Source organism: Caretta caretta, chromosome 24 (assembly GCF_965140235.1).
Source record: "Caretta caretta isolate rCarCar2 chromosome 24, rCarCar1.hap1, whole genome shotgun sequence".
NCBI lineage: Eukaryota > Metazoa > Chordata > Testudines > Cheloniidae > Caretta > Caretta caretta.
In genome coordinates, this window is record NC_134229.1 from 18,258,965 (window position 1) to 18,273,488 (window position 14,524).

Below are 14,524 nucleotides of genomic sequence, written 5' to 3' on the forward strand. Positions count from 1 at the left end.
CAAGACCATAACAGTGTTCAAAGAAGAACTAGATAAATTCATGGAGGGTAGGTCCATCAGTGGCGATTAGCCAGGATGGGCAGGGATGGTGGCCCTACCCTCTGTTTGCCAGGAGCTGGGAATGGGCGACAGGGGATGGATCACTTGATGATTCCCTGTTCTGTTCATTCCCTCTGGGGCACCTTTCATTGGCCTCCGTCGGAAGACAGGATACTGGGCTACATGGACCTTTGGTCTGACCCAGTAGGGCCATTCTTACATTCTTATGCTCGAGTGTGGATAGCAGTGTGGCCACGTGCATGGGGAGAGGTGTGACAGGACTCCCTGTGTGGAGCCCCACCATGCCTCAGTTTCCCGGGTCCCACAGGGCTGTTGCACAGACCAAGTCATTAAGGTTTGTGATGCCCTCAGATCCTGTGGCGAGAACTCTGCAGAGAGGCCCAGGAGGTGTCATTAATCATTCAGTGCAGCGCAGGCTTGGAACAGCGAGTGGGAAATACGGCCTGGGGTAGTGCCCCACTGAGAAGAAACAGACGTATTGACCGAGGCAGGGCTGCGGTGGAGAACACACAGTGCGTGATCGTGAATCAAAGGCTGGAGCACAATGCAAATGCGCCGGGGGATTGGATTAAGCTTGTACTGGCAACGTGTGTTCTGGCATTTCCTGACTTCTCAGAGCTTCAGTGTGCAACCTCCATGGTGTGCTTGGAATGTAGATTTTTGGATTGCAGATTTTATATTTGGAATGTAGATTTTTATTGCAGATTTTATATTTACACACACACACACATACACAGAGAGCCAAGCAAATTCTTATGTGGCTAATGCATCTGACAGCGCCCCAGTCTCCTGCGGACGGGCCCAGCAATGGGCAACCTGTACTTAACAACACACCGGGGGCTTTTATTTCGGATCCTGATTTATTCAGTGAATTTGCTAATGCACAGAGAGATTCCAGCCAGCCGTGAGGTACCAGGACAGATGCACACCCATATTCTGGGCAGACTCTTGGTTATGCAGTGGCCCCCCTGCATCGCCCCGGCAGCGCGGGGGGGCCTCGGAGGGGGCGCTGCTGGGAATTCAGGCCTTTCCTCACAGGCACCAGGTGCCACGTGGCCCGTGCAGGGCAGGGGGTCAGGACAGCAGCTTCACCAGCAGCAGCCCAGTCAGGCCAGGCAGGTAGAGGGCAAAGGAGAATTTCCCCAGAGCCGGGCTGGCTCCATCGGTGGTGGCAGGGGTTGTTTTGGGGAGGGTGGTTCTTTTGGTTGTGGTGGTAGTTTTGGGAGGGGGGGTTGTTGGAGCGGGTCTGGTTGAGGTGGGGGTTGGATTGGGGGTGGGGGTGGGGGTTGGATTGGGGGTGGGGGGGGTTGTTGGATTGGGGCTGGGGGTGGGGGTTGTATTGGGGATGGGGGGGGTTGTTTCTAGGGCGGTGGCGGTTGTGGACGGGGGGAGGGTGGGTATTTTCTCTGCCGGAACAGTGGCCCCCCAATAAAAGGAAAATGTGTACGGTGTAGAAATCAGGGTGCTTCCAGGTTTAATGTCCTGAGCAGACGCAGTAGCGCAGCCTTTCGCTTCAAATGGCGAAGAAGATGGACCTGAGGGAGGAAACCAGGTTGTTATGAGGCGGGGGCAGCTCTGGTTCCTTCTCTGCCCCCAGAACCTCTGTCTCCACCATCCAGCGGTTCCCGCCTCTGCCCCCCGGTCCCACCCTCCCGGTGCTCTCCCTGCTCTCGCTGTAACCGGCCACGGCAGGCCGGGCGTCTGGTCCCCTCTTGCCTCCCCCGCGCCCCTTTCTGCAGCTCCACAAGAGACTGAAGCTGGAGTTTGGATCCCAGCTGATGGCCTGGGGGCAGCTCCTTCCCCAGCGCGCGGCCCCCCCGAGGAACACGCCCGGCTCTCAGCGTCCCTGGCAGCCCCGACCGCTCGGTTCAGTTATTTTATAAACACCCCAAAGCGCTGGGAGTCCTGGACACACACTGAGAACAGGAGCTTCCACACTGAGCAATGGCTTCGCTCCACCTTAAACATACAGGGAGTGGGGTCTAGTGGTCAGAGCAGTGGGGGCTGGGAGCCAGGACTCCTGGGTTCTCTCCCCAGCTCGGCATCACTGACATAACAACCCTTCCCATGGCAAGAGACACGTTGTCATAACTCCAGGAGCCGGGCGGCATCACTGAGCCGGGGGAGCTGGTGAGGAAGGGAAAACTTCCAAGTTCCTCTCTCCTTCCCTCTGGCCAAAACCCCCCTTGGCCGCCCCCACCCGCCCAAGGGCCCAGCATGGACTCTAGGTTTCACCAGTTCTCTGGGGAGTTCCCGAGGCCTGAGATTCCCGCGGAGCTCCCGCCCTGTCCCCAGCTGGCAGCATTTACCATTCTTTAGAAACCCAGTGAAATCCAGGCAGTAGGTCTCGTCCCCGGTACAAGGGGTGATGGTGCTGTTGCAGACAGTGAAGTTCAGAGCAAAGCAGGTGGGGCACTGCAGGCCGTTCTCGGTGGTGCTCCCCGTGGGCACTGAGAACCGAGAGAGAGCGAGACGGTTACAGGGTGGGTTAAACCTCGTTCAAACCCCTCGTCTGTGCCCTGCATTGCCCGAGCGCGTGAAGGCCCCACCCCCAGCCCGACGGCATTTCTCCGTCTGTCTGTGACACCACCATCTGTGAACGCCACAGCCGATCGGTTCCAGGCCCCAGCGAGTTTGAAGTGGAGCCTGACAGGCTCAGGGAGGTTTCCATTTGAGCCCATCCCGGCTGCTGCCCCCTCTCTCGCCTGCAGCCCTCGCCCGTCTGATTTCACATGGGCCCCGACTGCTCCACCCACCCCCTGGTCTGGAGACCCGCCAGCTACAGCCATTTCAATGGCGGCAGAAATGACGTTCGAGTGAATGGACAATAAAGGGGAGAAACGGTAACAAATACAATTGTGCCGGGGCTTGTCCACATGAACCATTCGACTGTAGTAAGGGGATCCGGGGTGTAAGGATCTGCCGGGGTGTGAATCGACCCTGCGCCAGCCTGCCACGGCCCAGCTGTCCACATGCGCCCTGCTGACGCGCGTGAACCCTTCGTTCATGTGCTTTGAGCGAGTGCCCTTGCAACGCGCTCGAATGGTCACGTGCATCGGCAGGGGGCTCGCGGAGAGCTGCAGTCACGCCCCAGCTCAGCGCCGTCCAAACTGTTCCTGTGGACAAGCCATGAAACAGGGACAGTAAAAACAGACCCACAACTTACCTTCCAGTGCGCCCGAGTTACAGTTATCTGCGTCGTTGCATTGTGCGGTGTTGATCCTCACATACTGGCCATTCCCAACAGTGAACGAGATGGGGACTTTTATGTCACTTTTATAGCTACTCAGACACTGTTTGAAGAAGGACATGTCCTGGGTCCCATCTTTGTTAAAGACAGAAAACCAAAACAGAAAATGAGAGGCTGGGAGGGGAACCTCGAGTAGCAGTCGAGAGGTTATTTTCCCTCCATATTTGGTCCTGGGGCGACACTGCTGGGATCCTGTGTCCAGTTCAGGAAGTTGAAGAGGAACCCGGGTCTCAACTACACCCCAAACTGCATCAGCCAGCCAGAGGGTAAAAGGTTTTGGGTGTGGATAGTAGGGGGTGCGGTGGGATGATTAGGGCTAAAATGGGTTCACGGCTGCGGTGAAGAGAGACCCTGAGTGGGTGGAAGTTTCAATAAACCCATTTGTGACTGTGCTGGGAAAATGACCTGAGTGTGGTCAGAGGCAGGTGGCATGTATGGAGATAGATAGATAGATAGATAGATAGATAGATGGGGGGGTGGGGATAGATAGATAAATGGGGGGTGGAGATGGAGATAGATTAGATGGGGGGGTGGGGACAGAGAGGGGGTGTGGGGATAGATAGATTAGATAGATGGGGGGTGGGGATAGATAGATTAGATGGGGGGTGGAGATGGAGATAGATTAGATGGGGGGTGGAGATGGAGATAGAATAGATGGGGGGTGGAGATGAAGATAAAATAGATGGGGGGTGGGGACAGGGGGGGTGTGGGGATAGATAGATTAGATAGATGGGGGGTGGAGATAGATACATAGATAGATAGATAGATAGATAGATAGATAGATAGATAGATAGATAGATAGATAGAAGGGGGGTGGAGACAGAGATAGATGATAGATAGAGGGGGTGTGGGGGGATAGATAGATGGGGGGTGGCGATAGATAGATTAGATAAAGACAGACCACGTTAAAGCTGGCGGTGTGCTATGCATTCTTCTTACAGAGTAAATGGAAGGAGCCATTTACTCTCTTTAATTCAGTGGAAGATGAACAGAAAGCGGGTCTGTAACTGAGGTTTTTGATTCCAAAGGGCAAATGTTGAGAAATGAAGGGAACTAGTGAAATCTGCCGGCCTGAAGAGCTCAGAGAGTTGAATACAGAGAAGGTTTGGAATCACTTTTTGCCCGTTTGACTTAAAGAATCTTGAATTTGCATCTGAAGCAAGTGGAAAAACCGTGTGCGGCCGGGCTCCTGCCCGGAGTAGGTGACTAACCGCTTCCTACAAGATTTTGGGGGCAAGCCGACAGTGTACAAGGGATCTCAGCGCCAATCTCTATTTTTAACACAATTCAGAACGTGCATTTCCACCCAAAGCAGTTTTGCTTGTTGCAGCGCAGCCGTGCATTGTGGAGCTGAAACCGTAGTGAATGAAATTCAATAAATAAAGCTCCAGGGGTAAAATCCTGGCCCCACTGAACTCAGTGGAAGATTTGTGACTGACTCCAATGGGGCCAGGATTCCAAACTGCCGCGTCTTCCAATCGCTACGTAAAACACAGTGACGTTGCCTGAACAAATCAAGCGTCGAGCCCAGACTGAGTGTTGTGTGCCGGGGGAATGTGCTTTGTGGATGGATTGTGCTGGGGTTGGCCGTAGCGATGAGGATGGTGACAGACTGAGGGGCGGGATGTGCCTGGGGTGACGGCAATGTCACCTACCCAGTTTAATATCTTCTGCCACAGAGAGGCAGCCACCAGTAGCCTTGTTGTCTTGGCAGATCCCTGGAACAAAACTGCACTCCTTTGTTTGACCAAAGCACGTCTTACATGTCAGGGTCGCAGCTGGAAAAAGAAGAACAAGTATTTCCTTCTTACTGTGATGTAACAGTGTCACTCTGAAATGTCCCTTACCCCAGTCTTCCCCCTCTGCTACAAACGAGCCGAGGGGTTAACGGACCCGATTTCCTCCCGGACACTCAGCAATTGCACAATTTCAGCCCCTGGGCCTGTCAAGGTTCCTTCCCCACTCTGAACTCTGGGGTACAGATGTGGGGACCTGCATGAAAAGCTCCTAAGCTTACTTTTACCCACTTAGGTTAAAACTTCCCCAAGGTACAAACTATTTTACCTTTTGCCCTTGGACTTTATCACTGCCACCACCAAACATCTAACAGGTATTATTATTAGGGAAGAGTCCGTTTGGAAACGTCTTCTCCCCCTCCAAATTCCTCCCAAAGGTTACCCCTCCCCTTTCTGGGGAAGGTTTGATAAAAATCCTCACCAATTTGCATAGGTGAACACAGACCCAAACCCTTGGATCTTAAGAACAATGAAAAAGCAAACAGGTTCTTAAAGGAAGAATTGTAACTGAAGAAAAAGTAAAAGAATCACCCCTGTAAAATCAGGATGGCAAATACCTTGCAGGGGAATTAGATTCAAAACATAGAGAATCTCTCTAGGCAAAACCTTAAGTTACAAAAAGACACAAAAACAGGAATATCCATTCCCTCCAGCACAGCTTATTTTCTCAGCCATTTAAACAAACAGAATCAAACGCATCTCTAGCTAGGTTACTTACTAAGTTCTAAGACTCCATTCCTGTTCTGTCCACGGCAAAAGCATCACCCAGACAGAGAGGCTTTGTTTCCCCACCCCCACCCCCAGGTTTTTGAAAGTATCTGGTCTCCTCATTGGTCATTGTGGTCAGGTGCCAGCGAAGTTACCTTTAGCTTCTTAACCCTTTACAGGTGAAAGGGTTTTTCCTCTGGCCAGGAGGGATTTTAAAGGTGTTTACCCTTCCCTTTATATTTATGACAGGGCCAATGGTACCCGGGGGTCCCACTGGGCACTGGTGAAGGGGATGATGTTCTTCCCAAGCTCCACCCACAAACTATACTCCGCCCACCTCAGACGTGGCTCCCGTTGTACAGGTATTCACAGGACCGGTGAGTCACTTGCTTTGCAGTGTGCATTGGCTGAGTCTGTCGCACCGGCCAGGGCTCCTGGCAGCCCCAACTGATCCTCACAAACTCCTTGTGTGCCCTCCCCACCCCCTTTTATTGCAGGGACACCATGCAAGCCCCCCCATCCCCTACCTCATTCCAGGGGCTCTGTGTGCCCCCCATTACCCATCTCCCATACTAGGGTGCCCCATTCTCCCCCCATGTCAGGGGCTCTGTGTGTCCCCAATTAACCCCCACCACCACCATCATCCTTCTTTCTGTCTGGGAGACCAGCCGCTCAGGGTGTAACATGTTAAAGCTCCAGGGGGATGCTGGGCAGAGCTGGTCTGGTGGGGGGGTGGTTGACGGGCTAGAAGATGTCAAAGGCACCACAAACCGGTTCTTTGATCTACACACAGTTACAAGGGTGGTTGAAAGTGTGGCTCGGCTGGCCAGAGGCCAGCGGCTCTGTGTCTCCCTGATCTCCCTCTTCCGGTTTTCTGATTTCCCCCAAAGTCAATGTGATTCTGCCCAGCAATGTCTAGAACATCCTCTAAAATTCTGGAGTTAATGGAACACAGCGTTCAGAAGTTATCTGGTTGCATAGAAATAGGGAAAGGCCACTGATGTGAGTGTAGCCAGGCTCTCTGGGCTGCTAGCCAGCCAGCAGAGGGGTCTGATGGAAAGGTTTGGGGTACAGAAGCCAGCTGTCTTGGCCCCTAGTCTCATGGGGATTGATCCCCATTGGGAAGGCTCTCTGATGGACTGATCCCCCAGGTTTAGAGCCTGGTTACACAGCTCTGAGCTTAAAGTAAAGCCAACTTTGCCCACATCCCTCTGGATCAGCCCAGCCATTCGCAATCTGTGGGGAATGGGAAGGATGGAAATTGCCAGGCAAAAAACAGAACAAAAGGACGTTCATTGTCCTGTGTTCCCCAAATTAGCACAGATACAAGTGGAATTAACCACAGCGTGTGGACACGCACAGACCTCTTGGTGACCTATAAGTGAAGAATCTCTGCCCTTCAGTCCTTATGTACAGCGCCCTGCACACAAGCTGCACCTTGAATTGGTCTAAATTCAACTCCCAGCCACTGGATCTCATTCTGCCTCTGTTTGCTCAGTTGGAGAGCCCTCTGTCACGGAGTGTGGGGGAGTCCAGGCCCTGCACCCCTCTTCCTGGGATCCACTGAGACTCTCAGCCAGCCAGTAAAACAGAAGGTTTATTGGACAACAGGAACACAGTCCACAACAGAGCTTGTGGGTACAACCAGGACCCCTCAATCACATCCTTCTGGGGGAGCAGGGAGCTTAGACCCCAGCCCTGGGGTTCCCTGTGTTCCTCCCCCCAGCCTCCAAACTGCCAACTAACCTCACCCCGCAGGTTCCCTGCTGCAGCCTCTGTTCACATTCCTGGGCAGAGGTGTCACCTCCCCCTCCCCCTCCTGGCTCAGGTGACAGGCTCTCAGGTCTCCCATCCCCAGGGCACATTCCCAGGTCAACACTCCCCCCTCCCTGCTGAGTCACATCGTCACATCTCTCCCCCCTTCGAGACTGAACTGAGCGGGGTCACTGTGACCAGTGACCTGGGGAAGTTCGGGGCCCCCTCTCCGGGACAGCGCATCCGCTATCAGGTTGGCACTTCCCTTCACGTGGACCACGTCCATGTCGTAATCCTGCAGGAGCAGGCTCCATCTCAGGAGCTTGGCGTTGGCTCCTTTCATCTGGTGCAGCCAGGTCAGGGGCGAGTGGTCGGTGTACACGGTGAAGTGTCGCCCGAAGAGATAGGGCTCTAGTTTCTTGAGGGCCCACACCATGGCCAGGCACTCCTTCTCGATGGCCGCGTAGTGTTGCTCCCGGGGTAGCAACTTCTTGCTCAGGTACACGATGGGGTGTCTCTCCCCCTTTTCATCCTCCTGCATTAACACCGCCCCCAGTCCCGTGTCGGAGGCGTCGGTGAACACCACAAAGGCCTTGTCAAAGTCCGGGTTCGCCAGAACTGGGCCACTGACCAGAGCCTCCTTCAGCGCCCGGAAAGCCTCCTGGCACTGCTCGGTCCAGACCACCTTGTCTGGCTTCCCCTTCTTGCATAGCTCAGTGATGGGGGTGGCTATGGCGCTAAAGTGAGGCACAAATCTTCGGTAGTATCCTGCCATCCCAATAAAGGCTTGGACCTGCTTTTTGGTGTAGGGAGCGGGCCAGTCTCTGATCACCTCCACCTTGGCTGGTTCCGGCTTTAGGCGGCCGCTCCCCACCCGATGGCCCAGGTAAGACACTTCCGCCATCCCCACCTTGCACTTCTCCGCTTTTACAGTCAGCCCAGCCCCCTGGAGTCGGTCCAGCACTTGTCTAACCTGGGACACGTGGTCCTCCCAGGTCTGGCTAAAGACACAGATGTCATCAATATACGCCACGGCAAAACTCTCCATCCCCCTCAGGAGCTGGTCCACCAGGCGCTGGAAGGTGGCCGGCGCTCCCTTGAGGCCGAAAGGCAGGGTCAGGAACTCATAGAGCCCCAGAGGGGTGATAAAGGCCGATTTCAGCCGGGCATCTGCATCCAGCGGCACTTGCCAGTAGCCCTTTGTAAGGTCCATGGTGGTGAGGTACCGAGCTCCTCCCAGCTTGTCTAGGAGCTCATCAGGCCTGGGCATGGGGTAGGCATCAGATACAGTGATGGCATTGAGCTTCCGATAGTCCACGCAGAACCGGACCGACCCGTCCTTTTTGGGGACCAGCACCACCGGCGAGGCCCAAGGGCTGGCAGATGGCTGGATCACCCCCAAAGCCAGCATGTCCCGGACCTCTCTTTCCAGGTCCTGAGCAGTTTTCCCTGTGACTCGGAAGGGGGAGCATCTTATCGGCGGGTGCGACCCTGTCTGCACCCGGTGGACAGTCAGATTAGTGCGTCCAGGCTGGTTGGAAAATAGCTGTCGGTACGGATGCAGCACCTCCCTGACCTCAGCTTGCTGGGCAGGGGTTAGCTGATCCGAGAGGGGAATTGTTTCCAGGGGGGAACCAGCTCTGGTCCCAGGGAATAGATCTACTAAAGGGGTCATCTCCCTGCTCTTCCCACTGTCCACACACGGCAAACACCACATTCCCCCTGGCATAATATGGCTTCATCATATTCACATGGTACACCCGGCGGTGGTGCGCCCGGTTCGACAGCTCCACCACATAGTTTACCTCATTGAGCTGCTTGACGACCTTGAAAGGGCCCTCCCAGGCGGCCTGTAGTTTGTTCTTTCTCACTGGGATGAGAACCATCACCGGATCCCCGGTGGCGTAGGCACGGGCCCTTGCCGTGCGGTCATACCAGACCTTCTGCTTCTTCTGGGCTCTGGCCAGATTCTCCCTGGCCAGGCCCATGAGTTCAGCAAGTCTCTCTCGGAAGATCAGGACATACTCCACCACTGACTCTCCATCGGGAGTGGCCTTCCCCTCCCACTCGTCTCTCATCAGGTCCAGGGGGCCCCTCACCCTCCTTCCATATAACAGTTCGAAAGGCGAAAATCCGGTAGACTCCTGTGGCACCTCCCTGTACGCGAACAGCAGGTGAGGTAAGTACTTGTCCCAATCCTGTGGGTGCTGGTTCATAAAGGTTTTCAGCATCATCTTTAGCGTCCCGTTAAACCTCTCCACCAGCCCGTTGGACTGGGGGTGATAAGCTGAGGCCCAGTCGTGCCGGACCCCACATTTCTCCCACAAGCACCGGAGCAGGGCCGACATGAAGTTGGAGCCTTGGTCTGTCAAGACTTCCTTGGGGAACCCCACTCGGCTGAAAATGGTCAGGAGCGCATCGGCCACGGTGTCTGCTTCAATGGAAGCTAAGGGCACTGCCTCGGGGTAGCGGGTGGCAAAATCTACCACCACCAGAATGTATTTCTTCCCCGACCGGGTCGTCCTGCTGAGAGGCCCCACGATGTCCATGGCCACCTTCTGGAAAGGCTCCTCTATGATGGGCAAAGGTCTCAAAGCCGCTTTCCCCTTGTCCCGGGCCTTCCCCACCCTCTGACAGGGGTCACAGGATCGGCAATACTGCCGGACCGTGGTAAAGACCCCGGGCCAGTAAAAGTTCTGTAGCAACCTCTGCCGGGTGCGCCGGATTCCCTGGTGCCCTGCGAGGGGGATGTCATGGGCCAGGGACAGGAGCTTGCGGCGATACTTCTGGGGGACCACCAGCTGCCTCCTGATCCCACAGGACTCCACTTCCCTTGTGGGAGCCCATTCTCGGTACAGGAACCCCTTCTCCCACAGGAACCTCTCCTGGCAGCCTCTCCTCATGGTCCGTACCACCCTGAGGTCGGCCAGGTCCCTGAGCTTCCGCAAGGAGGGATCTTTCCTCAACTCGGCCTGGAACTCAGCGGCTGGGGAAGGGATGGGGACCGGTTCCCCCTCAGTGGCCAGGTCTGAGGCCTCAGCCTCTCTGAGCCGTGCCCCTCGGCCCTCCCTTCCCACCAGGGTAGGGTCCTGCGCCTCCGGTGCGGTACCCTCCCCGAGGTCAGGGAGCAGTGGCCCTCGCCGGCTCTGGCTACAGGTCACAACCAGGGCGGTCTGGGGCTTGCTTGGCCAGTCCTCTAGGTCTCCCCCCATCAAAACTTCAGTGGGCAAATGGTGGTGTACCCCCACATCCTTGTGGCCCTCCTTGGCCCCCCATTTCAGGTGTACCCTTGCCACGGGCACCTTAAATGGGGTCCCACCCACCCCTGTCAGGGTCAGGTAGGTGTTGGGCACCACCCGATCTGGGGCCACCACCTCGGGCCGGGCCAGCGTCACCTCCGCACCCGTATCCCAGTATCCATTGACCTTCCTCCCATCCACCTCCAGGGGAACAAGGCACTCTCTCCGGAGGGACAGCCCCGCGCCCACCCTGTAAACTGAGCGCCCTGAGTCCAGAGCCTCCAGCCCTCTGGTGGAGCTGGCCTGGGGTACTCTTCCCTCCGGGGCAGGTGGTAAACTGGCAGCCCCCCTTGCCTGAGTCATCTGCCCCTCGTCCAGCTGGGTCCCTACCCAGTTAACCCTGGGTAGGTTGGGTCTGCTCAGTTTGTCCCTGAGCCCAGGGCACTGGGACCGTACGTGGCCTCTCTGGCCACAGTGATAGCAGCTCAGGTCACGTTGGTCCCCTCGAGCGGGTCGGAGGGGCCCGACGCCAGGCGTTCCCCTTGGGAGGGGGTTCTCCCTATTTCCCCGCTGGGAGGCCCCCTGGTGACTCTCTCTCTGCATCGGGGGGGGCCTGTTCTTTTGGGACTCCTCCCGGCTACCCCCTGACCGACTGTTCACAAACTCGTCGGCCAGCTGCCCTGCGTGCTGGGGGTTCTCGAGCTTTTTGTCCACCAACCACAGCCTCAGGTCGGAAGGGCACTGTTCATACAGTTGCTCCAGTACGATTAGGTCAAGCAGGTCCTCTTTAGCTCGGGCCCCCGCTGTCCACTTGCGGGCATACCCCTGCATCCGGTTGGCCAGTTGTAGGTAGGTGACCTCAGGCGTTTTACGCTGACTCCGGAACCTTCTCCGGTACATCTCGGGGGTCAGCCCAAACTCACGGAGCAGGGCCTGTTTGAACAGTTCATAGTCCCCTGCCTCCGGCCCTGTCATCCGGCTGTACACCTCCACGGCTTTGGGGTCCAGTGAGGGGGTGAGAAACTGGAGCCTGTCTGCAGGGTCAACCCTGTGCAGCTCACAGGCATTCTCAAAGGCTGTCAGGAAGCTATCTATGTCCTCCCCCTCCTTACGCTGGGCCAGGAAGCACTTATCAAAGTTCCTTGCAGTCTTGGGTCCCCCCTCACTCACCACAGCCGGGGCCCCACTGCTCTTCAGCCTGGCCAGCTCCAGTTCGTGCTGTCTTTGTTTCTCCTTCTCCTGGCGCTCCCTCTCCTTCTCCTGACGCTCCCTCTCCTTCTCCTCCTGCTCATGTTGACGTTGTTTCTCCTTCTCCTCCTGCTCATGTTGACGTTGTTTCTCCTTCTCCTCCTGCTCATGTTGACGTTGTTTCTCCTCATGTTGACGTTGTTTTTCATGATCCTCCAGCTCCCTCATTTTCATCTCCCTCTCCCATTCCAGCCGCCTCCGCTCCAGGGATGGGGAGCTCCGCCGGGAGGATCCCCTGCTGGGTGCTGGGGTCAGGGTGCCCTCGGTATTCGCTGGGCTTCCCCCAACCCCTCCCCCAGACATAGGTAGGAAGGGTCTCGGGATGTCCTCGGCAGCAGTCTGACCCCTCCCAGCCCGGTCAGGCCCCAGGGCCCACGCTGCGTCTGCCGGGCGGCTCCCCTCAGGGATAGGGATCGGGTCATCCAAGCGATCCCTCTCCTCCAACTGGGCAATCAGTTGTTCCTTGGTGGACCTCCCGATGCGCAGCCCCCTCTGCCTGCACAGCTCCACCAGGTCACTCTTAAGGCGTTTAGCGTACATCTCCCTGCTGGCCACTCGCAGGCCGGGCAGCTTCCCACGGTTTCCAGGAAAAGCCCTTAGTGTGCCAGTCCTTCTTGAGGTCACCACTTCTTTGCCAGGGTCGAGCTGCAGACTCCTCCGCCCCTGGGACTGCTCGCTGCAATCCCCCGGGGGACCCTGTTACTGCAAAAGTCTTTCTCTCTGGTCACACATTCCCAGGGGTTAACCGCCCCCCGAAACCGTCTCTGAATCTTCAGCACGCCTGGTCCCCGTCAATTCCCCTTCGTTTTACTGTTCCCCAGTCACTTACTGCAGGAAGCGCCGTTCACGGGGTGCAGTAGATCCCACCACTGCCACCAGTTGTCACGGAGTGTGGGGGAGTCCAGGCCCTGCACCCCTCTTCCTGGGATCCACTGAGACTCTCAGCCAGCCAGTAAAACAGAAGGTTTATTGGACAACAGGAACACAGTCCACAACAGAGCTTGTGGGTACAACCAGGACCCCTCAATCACATCCTTCTGGGGGAGCAGGGAGCTTAGACCCCAGCCCTGGGGTTCCCTGTGTTCCTCCCCCCAGCCTCCAAACTGCCAACTAAACCCACCCAGCAGGTTCCCTGCTGCAGCCTCTGTTCACATTCCTGGGCAGAGGTGTCACCTCCCCCTCCCCCTCCTGGCTCAGGTGACAGGCTCTCAGGTCTCCCATCCCCAGGGCACATTCACAGGTCAACACTCCCCCCTCCCTGCTGAGTCACATCGTCACACCCTCTGCTACCGGAAATTGTAGGCCTGATTCCAGGTCACACTCAGTCCCCTATCAGTGTAATTTACTCCTCTATTGAGTCCCCTTTGTGTTGCCAAAGCAATGCAGAGGGGCCTTCGTGGAAATAAGAATTCAGGGCAGTATCTGGTAATGGTGTCCCTCGGGCCTGGTCTACCCTAAACAGGGTGATATAGATACAGTGCTCGGAGGGGTTGAAAAGTCCACACCCTGAGCGCCGCAGCTAGGCTGACCTAACCCCTGGAGTAGGTGCAGGCCGATGGGTGGATGTTTCCTCAGCCTGGCTACCGGCTCGGGGAGGGGAGTTCCTAGAAGGATGGAAAACCCCGTCCATTGGGACAGGCGGCGTCTTCACTACGGGCCTCTGCCGGCCCAGCTACAGTGCTGGGACACATCAGTAGCCGTAGTGTAGACAGAGCCTTGTACCCCACACAGAGCTAATCCCCCCTCCCTGCACATGCTGGATGTTCCCCTGACTGGGGGTCCGGGGGGTATAAAGGGTCCAAGCCCAGGAGGGGTTAGATGGCCACAGAAGCAGGTGACTCACGTGGGGTAGTTTGTGCACTCGTAGCTAGGAGAGCAGGGAGAAGGCAGAGGAGGAAGGAAACCATCCTGGTGCTGGGAGGCCCACGGGGCTGGGCTCGGAGCTGAACGGGGCCTTGTCCCGGCTGATACAGCGAGCTCTGCCTGAGGGGAGAGGAGAGAGTCAAGACCAAAATGAGGCAGGAAAGGGAATTCCAGCCCAGATTCAGAGGGAAAAGCACCAGGCAACAGAGCTGCACAAATAACCGATTTTTTTGGTTCACTGGCAGTTCCAAAAGATCAGGAAATAAAAAATCATTTTCGGTTGAACCAAAATTCTCATCCGACCGAAAAGCCGAACAAAAAATGGTTTGGGTTCATTTTCCGGCATTTAAAAACATTCTTAAAATGGTTTAAATATAAAGGTTGCCATCCATTTTGAAAAGACATTTTGAGTTGAAAAAATCAAAACGTTTAATTCTGGATCTGTGAAGGTGAAACATTTCCACCCTTTCCGGGTTTTTTTTTTTTTTCTTTCTAGGATTTGCTGCTGCTGCTGCAATATGGCGAAATTGACACAAATTCACAAAATGCTTCAGTTGCCCCAAACTTGCATTTTGGGGTGGAGAAAAGTTTTGGTGAAAACATGT

The 14,524-nt window shown here is 55.9% G+C and overlaps 1 protein-coding gene across 1 annotated transcript; it reads right to left on the reverse strand.

Moving 5' to 3' along the window:
• Positions 1–1,134: 1,134 nt before the first annotated feature.
• LOC125626075 (phospholipase A2 inhibitor and Ly6/PLAUR domain-containing protein-like) lies at positions 1,135–14,003 on the reverse strand. The gene is made up of 6 exons (XM_048828765.2): positions 13,900–14,003; positions 4,966–5,088; positions 3,227–3,385; positions 2,370–2,510; positions 1,462–1,595; positions 1,135–1,230 (listed from the first exon to the last, which is right to left on the reverse strand). The coding sequence occupies exons 1-6, from the start codon at positions 13,961–13,963 to the stop codon at positions 1,135–1,137; spliced, it is 717 nt and encodes a 238-aa protein (XP_048684722.2). The 5' UTR covers positions 13,964–14,003.
• Between the last annotated feature and the right edge of the window lie 521 nt (positions 14,004–14,524).

Excerpts from the sequence above, each read along its gene's own strand:
- LOC125626075 (XM_048828765.2), bottom strand. The coding sequence starts at position 13,963 with ATGGTTTCCTTCCTCCTCTGCCTTCTCCCTGCTCTCCTAGCTACGAGT. Across the intron at positions 3,386-4,965 it reads GGCAGAAGATATTAAACTGG|ATGGGACCCAGGACATGTCC; the intron begins GTAGGTGACATT and ends TCTTTAACAAAG. Across the intron at positions 1,231-1,461 it reads CCACTGTTCCGGCAGAGAAA|ACCACCGATGGAGCCAGCCC; the intron begins ATACCCACCCTC and ends ACAACCCCTGCC.